Genomic DNA, 21028 nt, shown 5'->3' on the forward strand with positions numbered 1-21028 from the left:
CCAATGTTTCCATCTGTGTGACCTTGGCAATATTGCTTGATCTCTGCAAGCCTCAACATCATCTTCTGTGAAATGGGGATAATACTAGCATCCACATTATAGGATGGTTTTGAGGATTAAATACAGTGAACATGTAAAACACTTAGCACAGTACCAGGAATTCATTATGTCAGTTTCTACTCATAATTAAACAGATGTTAATCATCACCAATTATTATACGGTGAAATCTCCTGTGGGGTAGAGAAAATTAATCTTTTTTTTTTTCAAAATTGGCATAAAACATTTAAAAACCCATTCAATCCCTATTCCTATGACTCTGCTTAACAATCAGCTCTGTGATCACTGACCCAGATATCAGGTTAATTTTTAAAAGGGCAAGCGGTCTTGAGTGCTCAAGCAGCTGGAGAGGTATACCTTCCATTATAAGATGTTTAAGTTTATAAATCAACTTTTTGTGGAACTCTTTACTATTACCAGGTACCCCAGATTCTGAGCAGCTCTGGATACACTAATAAGACCAAATTTCTGGGTTTGAAACCTTAGAAAGAGTTGTGTCACTGCTCTCAAGATACTGTCTACCTGTGAGGTCTTATCTGGATTGCAGAGCCTTTTAGGTATTGCTGCAGTAGTAGCACAAAGTCGGCTCTGTTAAGTACGAAACAGTTAAAAGAGTTTTATTATGAGTAAATGATAAAGCTACCAAGAACAGAAAATTGTCTATGGCATCCTTTCCTCATTCATGAGTAAACACCTATGAAATACCTGAGGAACTGAATTTATTATGCAATTCACACACACACAGATCACACCCTAAACTTGAACTGTATTTTATCAGAAAAGCATTCCTTTTGTGGTTACAAAGAAAGGAGTATCTCCAGGGATACAGTCTTCTACAATATAGAAGTAATATAGTCTTCTCTATTAGACTTCTACATAGAAGACCAGTGACAGAGCCTTTTAGACTAAGTAACAAACCTAACAGGAAAAGGGATTTAGGGTCTACCAAAACACAGCTCAGGAAACAAGAGAAAAGGCATTGTGACCAGAGGTGAGAATCCAGTCAACCTAAATGCTTGCAAAACATAAAAGGAATGGAGCTTCCGTGGGAAAAAAGATGACATTTTGTTTTGATTCCCATATATGCTACATACATTCTCAGAGAAAATACACTGCAGATAGCATTTGAAAAAAAAGTTCAGAGAATTCTCTTAACACGGGAAATATATGGTTTTTCAAAAACCACAGCAAATAGACAAAGCTTTCATTTCCAAAGGCAGCCTCAATCTACCACAATCCCAAAGCGTAATTTTTAAAAGGAAAAGTTTAGTAAAAGCTAAATAAATCAATGATTCTATGAGAAACAAGTTTTTCTCTTATAATAAATTATCAATTTACTTTCCCCTTTCCTTTGGTTTCATATCTTAAAAAATATTTTTCTGATTTTATTTTTCTTTTACATCTACTTTCCTTTCATTTATCTGAGGATGACAGCTATAAAAGATGATGCAGGAGAAAAGCTACAAGCCCAAGGTGATTCCAGGATGTTAAGCTTCACAGTGTAAAGATTGACAGATTGTAGGAAACTTGTTTTTATATATCTATCTGTGAGTTGCTCTTTAGCCTGTAGATGAAATCATTTTGCAATGCAAGGCTTTAGACAAGGGCCATTTGTTTTTCCTAGCAAATAAATATTTTTCTCTAATTTTTAGAACTCCATTTATCTATTCATACTTCCTTTTAAAATCTGGAACACATTCATTATTCAATTATTTTAAAATGTTAAAATATAAAGTCTTACAACACTGAAATATTAATTTATAGTCATATTATTCCAAAATTTATACTGATAAATATAAAAAAATTTCCCCCATATTCCAACTAAAGCTGAACCCGTTGTCTGAGTGATCTGCACTCTTGTATACCCCACACTCTCTAACTTTCTAAAGAAAGGAAAGGAGAGAGGAAGAAAGTACAGTCAGAACTAAAAGATGTCTCACTGTAGTTCCTCCTATGTTGGGTTTAAAACTGGTCAATATCCCTATCAAAGGAGGAGGGGAAAGGATGATATTTATTAAATGCCAGGCACTGTGCCACAAGGGGGAACACAACAAGCCCGCAAAGTCCCTCTCTTCAACGTGCTCAGGCTAATTCTCACTAAAAGAACTATTAGGGTCAAAGAGCCTAAGTACTTTTAAGGATGTTCAAGCTTCTCAATACATTTTACCACTTATCTTTGAGAAACACTGTATAGTAATTTATCACCAACAGAATACCACACGACTTTTAACCAAGCATCCTCCTCCTGATTTTCAGCATCTATTTTCCAGTTTTACAGGCAATATCTGGTTTCTGTGGCACTACTTTTCTCTGAAGTGAGACAGAACTTTAAAATACGCTTATGAGACATTTGTACCTACTCTTTTTGAAAGTACATGTTTATTTCTTTTATCCATTTCTTTGTTCAAGTCTCACTATTTTCTTTATTTTTTAGTTCTTGCATATTAAGAAGGCTGTTCCATTTATATATTTTATGTAGACATTTTCCCAGGTTGGTATTTGCTGTGTGTGCGTGTCTGCATGTTGTATATATGCATATACACACATATACACACATATATTTTAAAATAGAGAAACAAGTCCTGGGCTGATCTTTACAGAGATATCAAGTCTGGAAAGCCTAATAGATTATCCTAAGTTCAGTTTGTTTACTGCAGTTAAGTGATTTTAGAACAAGCACCAGAAAGGAACTATAAAAGTATAAGAAAGCCTAGTTTTAAGTAACTACTTCGTTCAGTTAATATTTATTGGCATGGCAATGTAAAACAGAACTGAAATGGTTTTAAAGTTTCCAACTTCTCAACTGCATAAAATAAGTAAACATACTGTGACAGAATCAATCCTCTGTTTCACTTGCTGCATCTTCATTGAAGAATTTTCAGTGTGGACATAGTCATCAATCTGAAAAGAGCCCTGATGAGGCAGTCTAGGGCAGATGCATAAAGCATCTTGATTTTGGTGTATTCCAGGTAATGGAAAGGTTCCATTGTAGCGTTTGAACATTTCAGCCTCCTGCTGGGCAACTGGAAAAATTAGTCCATAATTAGTTCAAATCATCACAGCAAAAGCATAATGAAATAATTAAGCCATGAAATTGTAGCATTAAAGGAATGATCAGAAAGTACATAATACATTTTAAACACTGGGTAATAATAATACAACACGATGAACAAAATGTGAAATTATTAAATACTGTAAACCATAAAAAAGGAAATATAATAATTTCATAGATAACTTCATGTCAGGTAGTATAATTGAGCCTTGAAGGCCATGCAGTATCTTGGTCTGGTAAACATAACAAATCGGAAGGGGACTCTAACTTTGAAGAGGTGCATACAGAAAACACAATATAAAAAATCAAAGGCATAATATAATAAAGAAAACACAAAAACAATAATTATTCACAAACCCATTTCCTTAAAACAACTGTTTTCATATCTTCATACCTCTATCTTTATTCATATATACATTTTATGTAAGATATCATAGTGTAAACACAATTGAACAGTTTTTCAATTTAAATGTAAGTTTTTGCATATTTCTACAACTATGTAATTACCATTTATAAATGCTTTACAATGTCTCATCTCAGGAAGCGCCATAGTTTATTTATGTATTCTCCTATTGCTAAATATTTACAACGTTTTCTGTTTTCCCTCATTATAGGCTATGCGTAAGTACTTTCATAATTTATTTTTTAAAAGAATCCTTTCTTTGGATTTAATACCCCAGAGTGGAATAGATGGCTCAAAGGGTGAATGTTTTTGATGATGATGGTGACGACGACAACAAGGGTATTAGCACCTGTACTGTACTTTATGATGTTTAGGATGCTTTCACATACATTATCTCATTTGATCATTTAAATAAATGAATTTGAAAATTTTTAAATGCCTGTAGGTACAAAGGAGAACAAATAAAAAGTAATCATTTAAAATAGTATTTTCTTGATTATACAATTATATAATTTAAAAATCCATAAAAGAAAAAACTGACAATTTTGGACTTCATAAAAATTTCAAATGTCTGTTCTTTCAAACTCTTAAGACAATTAGGAGAAAAGCCAAAGGCTGGGAGAAATATTTGCAAATCATATACCTAATAGAGCATCACTTGTATATAAGAAACCTAACTCTCAAAATTCAATAATCAGAAAGCAAACAAGCCAGTTTTACAAATGGGCAAGAGATCTGAACACATGATTCAGTGAAGAAGATACATGGATGGTAAATAAGCACATGAAAAGGTGCTTAACATCATTAGTCATTAACGATAAGCAAATTAAAACCACAGTGAAATAGCACAGCATACCTATTACAAGGGCTAAAATTTAAAAGACTGGCCATTTCAAACTTAGCAAGGATACGGAGATACTGAAATACAGACTAGTGGTGGGAAGGTTAAGCAGCACAACCACTTTAGAGAACAGTCTGGAAGCTTCTTAAACATATGTCTGCGCTGGGATCCAGCTCTTCTATTTTTAGGTATTTATTCAAGAGAAATAAAAGCATATGTTTATACAAACACTTGTAAATGAATATTCACAGCATCTTTATTTGTAATAGCTAAAAACTGGATAAAACCCAAATGCCCATCAACAGGTGAATGGAAAAACAAACTGTGATATATCAATACAATAAAATAATACTCAGAAATAAAAAGGAACTATTGATAAACTCGAAAACACAGATTAACTTCAAAGTAATTATGAGTGAAAGAAGACAGATCAAAAAAAGTATGTGGTATATACTGCTGCACTCATATACAATTCTAGGGAATGAAAATTAATTAATTCATAGTGTTTGTCTGGCAGGAGGGGGAGGTAGGGAGAGATGACCAAGGAGTACAAAGTAACTCTGGGGGCTGATGGATGTGTTCACTATCTTGACTGAGGTGATAGTCTCACAAGTATATAAATATGTCTTGACTTATCAGGGTGTACAGTTAAAATATATGCAGTTTATTATATGTCAATTATACCTCAATAAAACTGCTCACAAAAAAGTGATAGGAGTTAATATTCAAAGAGTCCCCATAAAATCAATTAAAAATGAATAATCCAACAGAAAAATGGGCAAATGACCATTACAGAAAATTCACAAAAAGGAGAACTATATATTCAACTTCACCACTAATTAAGGAAGAAATAAGAGGAAAAAGGCAAATTAGAAAGTGATGTTTCTTTTATTGCTTGTTCAACTATCCCACTGTACCTCAAGATATTTGTTCCCACGGAACAAACTGAGTAAGTGTAGCCAGATGTGTACTGAAGTGTTCCTTAAAATACTGAAAAACATATAATAGTGGAATTATGCAACAATAGTTGTTTAAATTATGGTGTATTCATTTAAAGAAAGAGAATTCAGCCACTAAAATTATGTACAGATGTATAATTATCATGATAGAAAATTGTTCATAATATATTATTAATTGGAAGAAAAACATTTAGAAAGCAATAAAATGAATATACAAAATGATGATCACTTTCTTTTTTAGTTACCAACCTTGGTTTCATGAAGCATGAATTTGAAACAGCGCCTACAAAAAAATTTAGGTCTCTGATCTTTATATTCATGTACTACTTCATTCACATGTTCTAAGTGAAGAACAGCTCAATGATAACTGGGGCTCTCTCCCTGCAGACCTTGATGGTGGTAAGAACCAGGGGATGTAATTGAGGGAGAAGACCTGCTTACAGCCCACCCTTGCTGTGATGCAGGTTCCTTAGTACCAATTACTGTTTTCAGATGGAAGTGTAGCTGTGTCTACACTTAGATTTCTGTGGGTTTGACTACTATTGTTCAGTATATAGTTTGGACTTCTTTTCATAGCACTCAGAACATTTATTTACCTCAAATAAAAGATTGTTTAAAGAACAAAGAGAAACTTTGAAGCTGTAAAAGAAGAGTGCTCAATGGACTGGAGGTTTAACTTTAGTAGATGGGTCAGCGATGGATGAATCAACACATAAAAATCCCGTTCCATGATCTTTCCCTGATTTGCTTTTCAAAATTGTCCTCTTAACATTTCATTGGTTTTTGCTACTATGAATGGAAAGTAAAACTGGGTTTAATTATTTAATGGCATTTTCTGACTCCCTATGTTTTTGTACTTGCCAGATACACAACTACAATTTCACCTCAAGCCCTGAGTGGGTGAGTATGCGTTAGAAGCACAGAGGCTGATATAAGCAACAGTTATAAGGGACGGTAGGGTTTGGGTATTTACCTTACTCTTTTTGCCAAACTGTATTTTCTAAGTTTTATGCTGTGCTAATCATGTATTATTTTCCTTTTTTAAAAAAGGAATTTATTTAACTAGTAAAAAATAACCAAAGGCAATTGCCTGCATATTTATCTGTTTATTTTTCCAGGCATTAAGGATGCCTTTCAGAAAAGATTAAAATGGCCTAAACGGATGCACATGACAAAAATAAACCCCAAACAATTATGAATACTTGTTTCTGTTGTCTAAAGGGAATTTTCTATACGAAAGCCATCTGACTGGATTTCAAGGAGGCAAATTAACACCCTACTTTACCTTTAGCACCTCTAGTTCTGTGAAGACAGCCATAAAAAAAATCTGCAGAAATATTCATAAAGACCTAGCTTCTCAGATACCACAAACTACAAACAAGCTGCGATCAAGGTCTTGCATTCTTTCCCTTCCCCAGCCCTCCACAAATACCTATTTGTGTAAGACTGTACAGATTATTTCCCTGTAAAATAGGTTATACTAGATGATTTCTGAAACTCCTTCAAGCTCTATGCTTCTAACAGTTCAAAGGTTTCTAAATCATTTTCATAGAGGCCATGGTTAGAGAATGATGTTGCAATTAGGTAACTGTATTTCTTCACTTAGTCATTTTCTCTTCCTTGTACTAATTTAACTTTGTATGTTTAAAACTTAGCTCTAACCTAACTAATACGTTTAAAACTCACAATTTTAAGTCTCATCCCTATCCTTTCATGACTCTTAGAGGAGTGCACTACAGCAGCCTCTGGGAATACAAAAACACTGCCCCGCTCTTGGGGGGTCTGAATTTTTGGAGGTCAACAAGAAATTACTGCTACGTGCTAAGTGGTACGGCAGAGCAATGGACATGGTGCTGAGAACACAGAGGCGGCAACTACATTTGCTTAAAGGAAATGCAATTTCCTTTCCTTCCTATATCCATCAAAATACTTCTAAATTTACCTACTATCACCTGTAATTTGGGATTCTAGACTTTACACAATTAAAAAAATTCTTAAAGTGTTTTCATAACTGACCCTCTTTCTTGATTTATATAGTAAGTTCAGTGCTTCTGTGTATGTTCTGGCCTTAAACAATTATAAAAAAATAATGTGGTTTTCCTCAGGAGATCTTTATCTTTATAGGAGGAAGAATGGAGGAAATAAGATATTTCAATTCTGTGCCCTTTGCATTTGAAAATAATACAAGGTTTGTTATTATTAAAACCTATGTGTACTTATATTATTGACTTTATAATAAAGTACAACTAAAAAATAGCATGGTCTTTTTCTTACACTATATTAACAGTAATATTTCTTTGTGGTTCAACATTTAATACCTTTGGTCAAGATCTGCTATTACACATACCCCTGTTACCGTGTATAGTCATCTTACTGGATACCTACTTTACTTATCAATATTTCTATTTCTAATTATAATATGATTACTGTAAGCTGGTAGGTCTACTGCTCTAGTTTCCTAGCATTCAACAGTTATGCAGCATCCTCCTTCTCTTCCTCTCACACTTGCGGTGTGAAGAGAATCTCTGTGGTCTGAATGTTGTGTTCCCCTAAAATTCCTATGTTGGAGTCCTAACCCCCACGGTGATGGTATTAGGAGGTGGGGCCTTTGGGAGGTGATTAGGTCATGAGAGCAGAGCCCTCATGAAAGGGATTAGTGCTCTTATAAAAAAGACCCCAATAAGGTCTTTAGCTGTACCATGTGAGGGTACAGCTAAAGGTGCTGTTTATGAACCAGAAAGTGAGCTTTCATTGGACAAAGAGTCAGTGCTTTGATTTTGGACTTCCCAGACTTCAAAACTGTGAGAAGGAAATTTCTGTTGTTTATGAGCCATCTAGTCTCTGGTATTCTGTTATAGCAGTCCAAACGGACTAAGACAAGGATGTTCAAGGGCTTATAATTTTTTACTGTATTTCACTGGGCCTGACTTGTTCCTGCTTCAGCGAATCTTAAGAAACTGCGTCAATGGATCAAAGAAGTTCTACTGAGTAATACTTCAATTCTAGTAGCCTGAGTGTATTTCAGGGCCTGTTCATAATCCTGTATTTCTTGAAATATTTTATGTCATGTAGAACTTATAAAGTGTCACTAATAAAACTTCAAAAAGCTATACAAGAAAGTGTAAAAGACTCATGTCTCATAGCCAACCAAATGGGAGAGGGTCTACCATCATTCAGCAAATCTGTTAGTTGAACATCAAAAATATAATAAACTATCTCCAAATCCCCTGGAGCACATGCATTGTAGTTTCGTTGGTTTCCTATTCCATTATCAATCATCACACATCACGCTATTCAACTGAAAGTGTGGGACATGTATACTGCTACAGAAAATAGCTAGCATTTCCCTACTGCAGCCTGCTTCATATATCTATGCTCCATGCCTTGCTTTCTAGTTTCATTTTATCCTTTGATAAAACACTGAGGTAAAATAGAACAGGTATTATTTTAATTTTTCAGGTGAAAGAACAGATCCAGAAATGATAAATTTTTTGACCAGGGTCAAATAGAAGGTGATGGCATTTTGTCTAGGACCAAAATGCTCTAATTCCTACTTCAGTCTTTCCCTCCACACTGTTGTCTATTTGGAACTGTACCATTTTTTTCTTTTGGGGGGCACTGTATTTTTTTTTAATTAATTAATTAATTTTTTGGCTGTGTTGGGTCTTTGTTGCTGCGCGCAGGCTTTCCCCAGTTGCAGTGAGCGGGGGCCACTCTTCATTGCGGTGCACATGCTCCAGGTGTGTGGGCTTCAGCAGCTGTGGCACATAGGCTCAGCAGTTGTGGCTCACGGGCTTCAGAGAGCAGCCTCAGTAGTTGTGGCGCACGCGCTTAGTTGCTCCACTGCATGTGGGATCCTCCCGGACCAGGGCTCGAACCCGTGTCCCCTGCATTGGCAGGCGGATTCCCAGCCACTGTGCCACCAGGTAAGTCCCCTGGGGGCACTTTAAAAAGCACCAATGTAAGCATAAGAAAATGCCTGGATGAGGAATTCAGGGCTCTGGTTTGTGCTCAAAGGCATTAAGTTGACTATGTTTTCCATACGTCCTGAATCCTTGAATGACATAAGCTTTCAATGAGAGTATCCCTCATGTGTGGAATATTAAAACAGATGCTTCAGGATATAACCAAGAAATAGGTAGCTTCAGTATGTCTTAAAATTTGGCATTTCTATCTCAATTTCTCCTACTAAGCTAATAAGAGATATCTAAAACTCTAACCTACAATCAGTTATATATGTTACTGCTTAGTCTTATCCAAGTATGAGGATTACAACATCTCAGTTTGCTTTTGAATCAGTCATAATTAGTACTTCAAGAACACCATTAAATTATAGAGACAACTACAGATGTTAAATTTATTTCAACTAGACATTACCTTATTGCAAAAATATTGTAAAAGTAGTTACATTAAAATTTGATATTACATAAAGAAAAATCATATTTTGGACTATATTGAGAATATAATGGCTTAATGCATTATAATTACCTCCAACATTTGTAAAGGAGTGAACAATTAATAATGATACCAGACAACCAAAGCTCCTTTTACTCTTAAGGGGTCTTCCTAAATATTAAAATTGAAAACAAACACTACATTTCACCACAGGTATATTTGGCTACCTTCTTAAGTTACTTCATGAAATAGGAAATGCAAAGACTAAATAAGTAGCTGTGGCAGATAGCTTAATGTTTTAAGAGCATGGGCTCTGGAGTCAGACAGCCTGGCAAGTGTTGTCATTTTACCAATTGTGTGACCTCAGGCAAATTACTTCATGCTCCCTGTGCCTCAGTTTCATCTGTAAAATGGGGATAATAATGGCAACTGTCTTGTGGGGATTTGGGAGAACTGTATGAGAAAATGCATGTAAAATACTCATGAGAGTAGGGGATACTTAATAAATAAATAAATAAATGCTTGATAGCATAAATACTTGATAAATATTACCTACTACTACTACCACTATCATTATTAGCCCCAAATTTACGAACTGATCATGCCTTTCATTCTATATTTTTATAAAATGTAAGGGGAAAATGCTATTCTATGGGATTTTAAATTCTTATTTCAAGTATTTATTGCACATCAGTAATATAACAGGTAGGATGTTAGACATAGGGCCTTGTAAACACCATGGGCTTTTTGGTACTGAGCAAGTTATATAGGAATGTAAAGGTATATATTGCTCTGAATTCTGGTAAAACATGTCACAATGTGAAAAATAAACCTATTAACAATGACGATGCAGCTGATCATTAATAAATACGAGTCCTATAAATAAAATCATGTTTAGTGTCAATGGTAGACTGCTTTTCAGTTTAACTAAAATTCTCCCAGAGGTTTAATTAACTACTTAGGAAGCACAAAAGATTGGAAAAGAGCATGGTTCTGATTCCTGGGTTTCACAGCACTGTTCAACTTGGCACACAATAAGTGCTCAATGAAGATTTGTTTTACGTAAAACACTGTGACTGAAAAGCACTCCAGAGTTAATGCTGATTCACAGGAGATACTGCCACCTAGTGAAAAATTAGGCTCATTACCTGGGATTACCGTATAATGCTGAGAACTTCCCAAATTAAGACTTGATCCTGCTTAAAATACTACACGTATATTCAATATGTGCCAGTATTCAGACTAGGTACCAGTAATAAAAAGACAAATAAGCCTCCAACTCTGCTTCCCACAAAGTATAGACAATATAAAGAAACTGCATACTCCACAGAGAGGCATAGAATAAATAGTTTTGTAGAAAAAAAAAGTTTGCATATTAGACAATCAAAAACTAATATTTCAGGAAATCTGCTAAAAAGGCAGTTTAGTGTAGCAAATGAGAGCATGGACTCCAAGTCCAGCCTGTATGGATCCAAGTCCTGGCTCCCATAATGGGAATAATTATAATACCTATCTCATAAGATTACTGTGAAAACTTTAAAAAATATGGGTCAAGTATCAAAATAGTACCAGGAACATGGAAAATGCTTTGTAAGTATTAGACATAATTATCATTACATGTAGAACAGGATCCTAGAGATTGATTAATAACAGAACATTAATTGCTGAAGTCTAGCTTCATACATTTAATTCATTAGAAGCCGTTTCTGACTAGTACTCTGTTATTATGGGAATCCTAAAAGCACATTATTTGTGGTACACTGTGACTAAATTTTGTATTACTAGATGATTAACCCTTTCAACATCAGGCAAATAAAACTGCCTTCTGAAAGTAAAAATCATATTTCTTACCAAAAAAAGCAAAAAGTCAGTAGAATGAAAGACCCAAAAGACCACAACCTGAACACATGCTTAACAGGGAAAGATGCTTGCTGACTCTTCACAGATTTTGCTAGAACTGAAAGATGGATGATACATTTAGCTACCACTGCGGTCTCATTCACAGCTTATTTAACTGATTAAAAGAAATGAGCTCGCTCCATTTTCCTTAAAAATTGCCTAAGTGTATCAGCTGCTCTGATAAATACTATCTAAAAACTCACGTAACTGTTTTGTATCTTTCAAATTTTTTACCATTAAAACATTTATGTAAAACTACTTATAAGCTTTATTTTCAGACAAGAAAGTGTGAGCAAAATAGTCCTGTGTTAAAAGATAAATAAAATATAAGGCAAAGGTCAGTAATAAATGTTATAATTTTCATTGAAAAAATTTAAAGACTTCATGGTTCTGGCCTGTATTTAATGAGCAAAATATTTTAGAGTCTGAAACAACTTTTCATTTTTTCATGGTTATATAACATTCACAAGAACTGTGCTAAATCTTGGATTGCTTGAGATCACATAACTTTTTCCTAAACTGCTTCTTTTTAAAAATAGGCAGCAAAGAGTTGGGAAAATGTGTTGAAACATTTTGAGTTTTGTTTGTAAAGGTGTGTTAGTATATCAAAAATTGTGTTCTAAATACACTGCACAAAATATTTTTATTTAATATGTGTATTAACTGAACGTTTAAATTTCTAAAACACTCATGGAAATCCCTCATTTACATTAAGATACTGTGGGCATAACATAATGTTCTTAACTTTATGCATTTACTTTCTAATACAACTGACCTAGAAAGGTACACACTCTAATAAATAAAAGGAAAAGGCTGACTAACAGAAAGAGTGAAAGAAAGGGAAAAAAACCTTTTTTTCCATTTCATTCCACACAGAGAGAGCATATTAAAACATAAGTTCCCATAGAGTCAAGTGTATACAGGTTGGATGAGCACGGTAACAACCCACTTTATCTTTTTTGTTTGTTTTAGTATAGTGCGTATCAACTTACAAAGTACTTTCACAGTCCCTGTCTCATAGCACCCTCGCAAAAAAATCTCTTAGGTAGGACAGATATTAGTGGTTGTAGGACCATTTACTAGATAGGGAAATGGAGCTTCAGGAAGGCAAGAGGCTTGTGCAAGGCCACTAAAGAAACAGAACTGAGCCTAAAACTAAATGTTTTTGAACTCCTAAACACTTGGCTCTTTCTACTTATGCTTCTAGAATGGACTTCTTAGTCTAAATGTCTATTGTCACAAAGCCAAATGGACAAACCTAACTGGTCTAATCTACTGATGAACTTCTATCAAAGACAAAAAATAAACTAAAGAAAAAAGGTGAGACTGGAGCTTTCAACTGCAGTTTGTAGTGAAAATTTCAAAAGCCTAAAAAGCAAAATAGAAATTCAATGAAAACTGTGGTGAAACTTCTGAAGAGTTTGAGGAAATTAATTGAGTGCCTATTTCCTATATAACAGCTCCCATTACAAAGTAAATAGGTATAACTCTTCTTTCTGTGAAGATTTAAAGTTTATAAAAGAGAGACCTGTTTCAGGACATATGTTTGAACTAGACAACAAACTTGGACGCTGGATGATTTGAGAAATCCACTTGTCTTTTCCCATAGTCAGGCAGTGTTTACTTTTGCTAAATTTGTTTGTAATAGTAAGTGGTATTTTGTTGTTTAACAGTTCCACCATCAGTAATACTGTTCTGTAAATCTGAATATGTGTCAGAGAAATTTATTATTTATTCTTTGTAAAATTCTTTAAAACAGGATAAATCTCAATTTTACACATTATTTTCTAATATAATTCACCTGTAAAGGCATAATAAAATCCATACTATGATCAAGAACTTCAGGTTTAGAGCTTAACTCAATTGTCTAACACTTAGCACTTATCACAAACATTAACCAATTCACACTGTATTAATGCAGTAAGCTTAACCACTTGCATTTCATTAACTTAAAACACTCTGTCTAGATAGTTCCACAGCAATGTTACCTGTATACATATTTGCATATTTATGCATTTATGACATTGTGTGGAAGCCATCTTAGCTTAGCAAAAACAGTGAATGATATTATAAACAAAGCAGAGAGTAATAAAAACCATTTATTTTTGTACAATAATTAATATATGAAAAAATAGAACTGCAATTTTGAGAGTGTCAGCACTATCAGTACCATGCAGAACAATGAAATCCTAATTTCAGGACAAAAATTAAAGAAATATATGAAAAATAGCATAAATCCAGATAATTCTAATAATGCCATACTATTTCTGAAAAATGTGTCCAAAGTCTTTATTTCCTTATTATTTTCCAAATTTATAGAATAGTGTAATTTTAGTGTAGAAAAAGACGTTAGATTTCTAATTCCAGATCTCATTTTCATTGACACTTGATTTTTTTGCCTTCTTTTATGTTAAGAAACTCTCAAAATTACAACTTATTTAAACTATGTGCTTTGGTAAAAAAGAAAAACAAATAGGAAATTAACTCAATATTCAACTAAAAACATTACAGATCCATATTTCCTAAATGTTATTTATCTTTTAATTTAGACATATTCCCAAATAATTTTTAGGTGAATTTTATTTATTTAAATTGATTTACAAAGGAAGTGATGACTACCTTTCTGTGATTACAACGTAAGAGCACAACCATTATGTGTACTTTTGATATTTAAACTCCATAATAAGAGTGCTCATGGAAAAATAAAATGTTATAATAATAATATGATCTTTTTAAGTTGCTTGGCTTTCATAGTATATTCAAGAGAGCTTTGTTAATACAAAGGATGACAGTTTTCACAGAGTTCATAATTTCCGGTTCAGTCTAAATGTAAAGGTTACTCTAAATATTCTCCTCTTATCAAGTGGTGGACTTACCATGGAAATCATAAATATATAGAAGAATTGGCTCATTCTGCCCAAACGCACAAAATGCAACCATATTTTCAAGTGGATGATAAGCAATATCTCGAATGGGTGACTTGAATGGCAGGTCAGAATACATTGCTACTTGTTCTCCTAAATAAGAAAAGACATTCAATAATTTGTACCATCTCAGATACTTCTCATTAGAAGATTACTCTGTAGCTTATTAAAAAAGATTTATAGTAAGTAATGATAAAGCTCACGTTATTTATATAAACACCTTTAAAACGTATAAATATTTGAGTACCACTATATTAAATAATTATCTTTATTTTTCATTCTGTTGGTCCTCCTTTTTCTACTTCTCAGTCCAACCTCTTCACGGAGGTATTCAAGGCACGAAGTAAAGACAAAGAGCTTGGAAGTAGAGAGACCTGACTCTGAGATCTGACAGAGCTGAGCAAATGGCAACTAACAAAGAACTCCAGGGAGAACTAGGGGAGGAATGTCAGGATTAAAACTAAAGAAACTCTGGTTGGGAGAGGTTTAGTGAGGAATTAATTTTTTCTATTTTTCTTCCAGAGGCTGTTTGACGTACCATCTGCTTTAAAGATGCATATGACAATTAATGACTAAAAGAGGCCTACAGCAGAAGTTTAAGTTTGAAAATCAGAACTCAAAAAGCAAAGAATCCAGTTCCACGGATTGCTGGGGAAAAGAGATTTATGAACACTTATGAACTGATGCTGAAGTATCAAAATATAGTAAGAAAAAAAAAAAAAAAACTATAAGTGAACTGACTAGTCAAAAATGCCTAAAGGGAAAGATGAAGAAAATAAAAAGCTGAAGTCAAATACTTCTCCTTAAAGAAATTTTAAAGTAACTTTTATAAAATTCTTTCTACTGCTAAAAAAAAATGTTTATGTAGTTTTGGCTTTTCTTTTAAAAAGCAAGGTGAGCACAAATGAATTGCCCAATATAATAGCTTATGTTATTGAAAAAAAACTGAATTACAGAGCTTCCCTGGTGGCGCAGTGGTTGAGAGTCTGCCTGCCGATGCAGGGGACATGGGTTTGTGCCCTGGTCCGGGAGGATCCCACATGCCGCTGAGCGGCTAGGCTCATGAGCCATGGGTGGTGAACCTGCGCGTCCGGAGCCTGTGCTCCGCAACGGGAGAGGCTACAACAGTGAGAGGCCCACGTACCACAAAAAAAAACAAGAACAAACAAACCTGAATTACAGTAAAACTGCTATTAAGTTTCAGACATCCAAAACTGACAGGAGTATGTTTGTTTCTAATAAAAATGTAGATGGTTAACCATTTGTATACCTAGTTGTACTCTAAATTCAGTTTATAATACTGTGTTTTGTATTACAGTCATCATTAAACACTTCTCTAAGTTCAACAATATCTCATTACCAGCAAGGAAAGAATAAACCTTGAATTACAATGTGAAATTCTAAATCCATGAAGATATCAAAACCATAAAGAACAGAATTTAATATAAATTTAGACTGCAGCTGAATTCCATTATCAGCTTTCCAATTTTGAAAAACATAACTGAGAATCTGAAATCAGAATTTCCTTGAAAATTACACCATAAAATTGTAGTTTTTATACTTCATCAAAAACAAAACAAAAAAACTGTTTAAGTTCGATGAAATACTATTTACCTGTTTCTGGGTTCCAAACATATACTATACCATCCTCACTTCCGGCAAAGAGAAAAGTCCCACATGGTGTCAAAGTACTGTGAATCTTCTCTCGATAATTTGCTGCACCTACAAATTTCCTTGCTGCTAATCTAGGAACCAAAAAGATTTTACAAATGAAACCTGTCCTACCCATTTAAAAGACTGGTGGTAGGAAAACTTTTAAATACTTCATTTGCATTTAACAAACAACTTGTGAGAATCTGTCATGCAGGATACATTCTATGATGGATGCAGAATAAAGAAGAGATAATCCCAGAGCTCAGGGAGCTTATAATTTAGCAGGAGAGAGAAGAAATGCATTAAAGTAAAATAGAAAGTGGATGTAGAAAGTGCCACAAAAGAACAGAAGGAGTACTTTTCAGATTTGGATAGGAGAGATGATTTCTAGCTATGGAGCAAAAGACTACTTTGGAAGTAGCATTTGTATTGGTTACTAAAAAAATGAACAGAATTTTTATATTCTTATATTTTCTCCATGTGATAAAGTTTTAAAATCAAACAATGAATACTTGATCATTGCAGAAGTATTAGACAAAACATTATTGAATCATCTATTAAATATGGTATATAACCTTCCAGGCTTTTTAACTTATGAATAATAACAGCTAACACTGTTTTAGTGCTTATTATGTGCCAGGTAGGTACTATTATCATCCCTGGTTTACAGAGAAGATATTACATATACTGCTCTGTTATCTGCTTTTTTCAGTCAACAATGAGTCATGAATAATGGCCACCATGTCAGAAAATAAAGATTACACATTATCATTTTAATAGGCATATACTATATCATTGTCTAAATGTATCTTAAGAAATTTTCTATTGTTGGATAACACTTAGGATGTTTCCAGCTTTCCCCTACCATGAATATGCTTTCTGTGAACAACCTTGTGTATATATATATTTTTGCACTGCCTCATAATTATTTTCTTAACATAAATAACTAAACCTAAGGTTACTGGGTCAAACACTTCTGCTATATCTGTTAATGTTTTAAGTACTTTACATGTATAAACTAGTTTATTCCTCACAAAACACTTATGAGGATGGTATATTATTTCTTCCATTTGAGTGATGAGGAAAGGGAGACACAGGGAGATTAATCAACTAGTAAGGGAACAGGCAGTATCTGACTGTAAGCAGTTTTCTTCTAGAGCCCAAGCATGATCATAGGCTGAATACTATACTGCTTAAAAAGAGAACAAACAAACTCTGCAGGCCTGGTCTTCTAAAGTCTGGCTCTAATTTCTGTTAGATTCTCTCTCAGCATTCCTTAGCAAGAAACCCATGCTCATACAGACTAACTCACTCTGCCCTGAATACAGCTTCTATTATTCTACCTCCAAACTTTATTCCAGGCTTTTCATGTTTTCCACCCTAGTGAGGACACTGCCATCTTGTCTAAATTCTACCCATCCTTCAAGATTGAGCTCAAAGACCAGTCTTGCCACAGAGCCTTTAACAGAAGACTATATTATAGCTATCAGCTTTACCGTTGCCATGAAAAATACAATCCTTTTATTATGTATTTATACTCATTAAAAATACTTATTGAGTACTTGCTATCTGTTAGGTATGACGTGGGTACAATGTATAGAAAAAAAAGAATAAGCAGATTCCAGTCCTTGAAGATCTCACAATGTAGCCTAAGTGTTTCCTATGTTATTTTGGAGGTAGTACAACTAGATTATAAATTCCTGATGAACAAATGCTGTTTATCATTCTCCTACAGCACCCATGCCAGTGTCTCAAACAGTTCTACATAAATACTGAAGGGCTTAATGGTTAGCCCTAAAGTGATGACTGCAGAATAAACTAACCTGGATTACCACATTTGCCTTCCTAAATACAATAACGAAATTTAATAAAATAGCTTTCTTTCATTTGTTTTACAGGAACTTTTAACGTCAAAACCAAAGCACACCAGAAGTCCATGCTGGTTTTCCTAGAACTCTGCTTCTGCCTTTTACATTAAGAATATCTCTTTTCATTTGCCTCTTTTAGAAACAAAACAAAAAGGAAAAACAAGGATGTATGAATCAAAAGCCCTCTCATTCAGGCATGATAGTAGATTAATACTATGTTAAACCAATATCATAGAGATAAAAGATATTTGATGGCAGTAGTTTCTTTCTTTTTATTGTGAAAATAAAAAACAATAGACTACATCTCAGCCTAAGAACTATTCACATTTTGGGTCAGATAATTGTTGCAGAGGCCTGTCTCATGCACTGCAGGATGCTCAGTGATATCTCTGGTCTCTGTCCACCAGATACTGGAATAAACATTCAAAAGTGTTTCTAGACACTGCCAGAGGTCCCCTGAGGGACAAAATTCTCTAGTTGAGAACCACGGCTGCACTTTATAAATATGAATTAAATCATTACTTATTCTATGAGCACTTAACCTGCAAATACTGAAATATACTTACATTCGGAGATCCATAATTCTCAAAGTACTGTCTTTGGTATGAATTAACAAACGTTTTCCATTGGGATGAACCTCCAAGTAACTTATTGGAATCCCCTTAAACTCACTCTCTTTAATTTCCTAAAATGATTTTAAAAAAGATTATAAAATATTACCACTGTAAAGTTTGTCTAAAGTTAAGCCCTTTTAAGTGTACAAGTTTAATTTTAAGATGTCATTTTCAATTGCACAATACAGGATGTTTTAAAATTGTTAGCAAAATTATTCCAAGTAACTTCAGGTTAAGGACGAAAATAAAGCTGCTAAAATGTATTTTTTGGTTGTTATGTAACACCATATTTAATTATTGTTTTTGTAGTATATTCCCAAACAAGAAGCACTTTCTACAAACACATCTTCTAACACTACACTTTCTGTTTATCATCAGATAAGAAACTTTCCAATTTTTATAAATTCAAAATTAAGTATAGAATTAGCTCAAGTTCTATTTCAGTCTCAGATTATTTCTCCATACATCTATTTCCACTTGTCCTGAAAAAGGTAAATTATCAGCATCTTATTCTGAAATAACTTAGTTTAGATTGTAATTTTTTTTGTTTGGATACTTAAGGCAGCTAAATCTTCTACTTATAGAAGAAGACTATAAGTAGACCTGATTAACGATGTCAAGAAAGACACAAACACCGAAGGAGAATCTGCCTGAACAAGCCGTGTATAAGGACAATTTCCAAAGGTTCTTGTTTCCATTACCAGGAGAAAGAAAAAAACTGCAAATGCAAAACTGCTTAAACTAAAGTCAAGAGTCAAGAGAGGGTCTGCTTTAACCTGTAGGCAGAATTCTGAATTAGCCTTCTTCTCCCTCGAGGACCCCTTATTATTCTTGCTCGCTTCTCTTAGAGGGTCTCCTCTTCAGAGGTGGGTTGGCACCAGCTGAGGTGGGGTACAAACTGCTACAATCCTAGTACCAGCAGCTGAGCCCCTCCTACCGCTATTTGGTGCTAAAACCTGCTGTCAGCTTTTTACAAGTTACAGAATAAAGTCAAATACTGATACCACAGATGGGGATTTTACTGAGCCCAGCTACAACGATTTGGAGGTGGAGATGCACTACTGGAGGTGTGAGCAATTGGAGCACCACTTACACAGATGCAAATGTGCAAAATCAAAACCAAGGCTGCATAACAAGTTAAGTGTTAGGTACAGGTTTGAGAAAGCTGCTAGTAGATTCAGTGTTTGTAGTATCTGTTAATGAGTTCCTTCATATTTTTATCATATTCATGCTCAAGCCCTAGTTCTAAAGACCACGCGCTATACCAAGGAGTGTGTGCAACAGCACATGGACACCTCATCTTAAGGGACAGATGTGTATAACCCAGCATCCTTCCCCCCACTGCTGGTTGAAGAGAACCAAGTAAGAAATCGCAGTCTCCCATCTGTCCTAGGACATAAGCTACTAAAAAGACATCCCAGCTCATTTCCTAACTTTCTATTTTCGACTGTCTCAAGTAACCACCAGGAGGCAGATTTCCAAGGTATATTTGCCTTTTGGTTACTATATTGAGGTAAAGAAACACATGATTTTTAATACAAATAATACACTCTGCATTGTAGACTCAAGTGATTAGAAATGGTGCCTTTGGAGCCTTGCCAATCCTTTAGGTATCAATATATAAGTAATTAGAAAGTTCTTTTCGAAGTGTGTGAAATTAGGCTACAACATGAATCCCAAACCATCATTCATTAATCTGACAGACTAGATGAGAATGACTAAAAATAGAATAGACTGGTTTTTAAACAGATCTGACAGACTCAACAGATTTAACTAAAGTTCCTGGAAATTCTTTTTCATGTAGAATGTCTTTTTTTCAAACAGGGACAATTATAATCTATTATGAAGAAGAACAAAACTGAAGAACACAGGTATAGCATGTAAGACAAAAATTATATCAATACATATAAAAACAACTCAGGTTTAATGATTCATTTTGTATTTTTAACTTAAACATACTAAATATGCACCAACAAAGTTGCTTGGTATACAAGCCATCTTTAAAACACTCTGCTTCAAAAATGAGATCATTCATTTGTTTCTGCCAATTTAGTATATCTCAAATGAAACAATTACTGTGATTAAATGATAGGCCCTCTCATACTTGTATAATCTTGATCACATAATTTTGAGGGATAGCACTGTTAACAAAACCTTGAGCACAGTGTTTTTAGTGATGTTATTAGACCAAGAAAAAAATAATATGAATAGCGAAAATACAAGTTATTATGTATAGATGGTGATATAACATATACCTCATTTTGCATAAATTTCAGTAATGGATCCCTGAATACCACAGGGCAAATTAGGGCTCAAAAAAAAAAGAAACAAAAGCCTGGCCAAAATGAAGAAAATTTCACTA

The 21028-nt window shown here is 34.1% G+C and overlaps 1 protein-coding gene across 10 annotated transcripts in view; it reads right to left on the minus strand.

The window, feature by feature from the left end:
- The window catches only part of AHI1 (Abelson helper integration site 1), a 218610-nt gene that overhangs the window by 142618 nt on the left and 54964 nt on the right, over nt 1–21028 (minus strand). For all 10 annotated transcript variants that reach the window (XR_016395216.1, XR_016395218.1, XR_016395215.1 and 7 more), the window contains 4 exons: nt 18619–18737; nt 16146–16276; nt 14484–14624; nt 2885–3081 (listed from right to left, as the gene is read on the minus strand). Coding sequence is in view for 5 of the 10 variants with exons in the window: in XM_089922020.1 (XP_089778146.1) it covers nt 2885–3081; nt 14484–14624; nt 16146–16276; nt 18619–18737 (588 nt within the window). In the remaining 5 variants the exon portion in view is untranslated. The remainder of the gene's footprint in view (nt 1–2884; nt 3082–14483; nt 14625–16145; nt 16277–18618; nt 18738–21028) is intronic.

The sequence above is a fragment of the Delphinapterus leucas genome, chromosome 12, assembly GCF_059928025.1.
Source record: "Delphinapterus leucas isolate spDelLeu-1000000601 "Yukka" chromosome 12, BTC_Dleu_Yukka2, whole genome shotgun sequence".
NCBI lineage: Eukaryota > Metazoa > Chordata > Mammalia > Artiodactyla > Monodontidae > Delphinapterus > Delphinapterus leucas.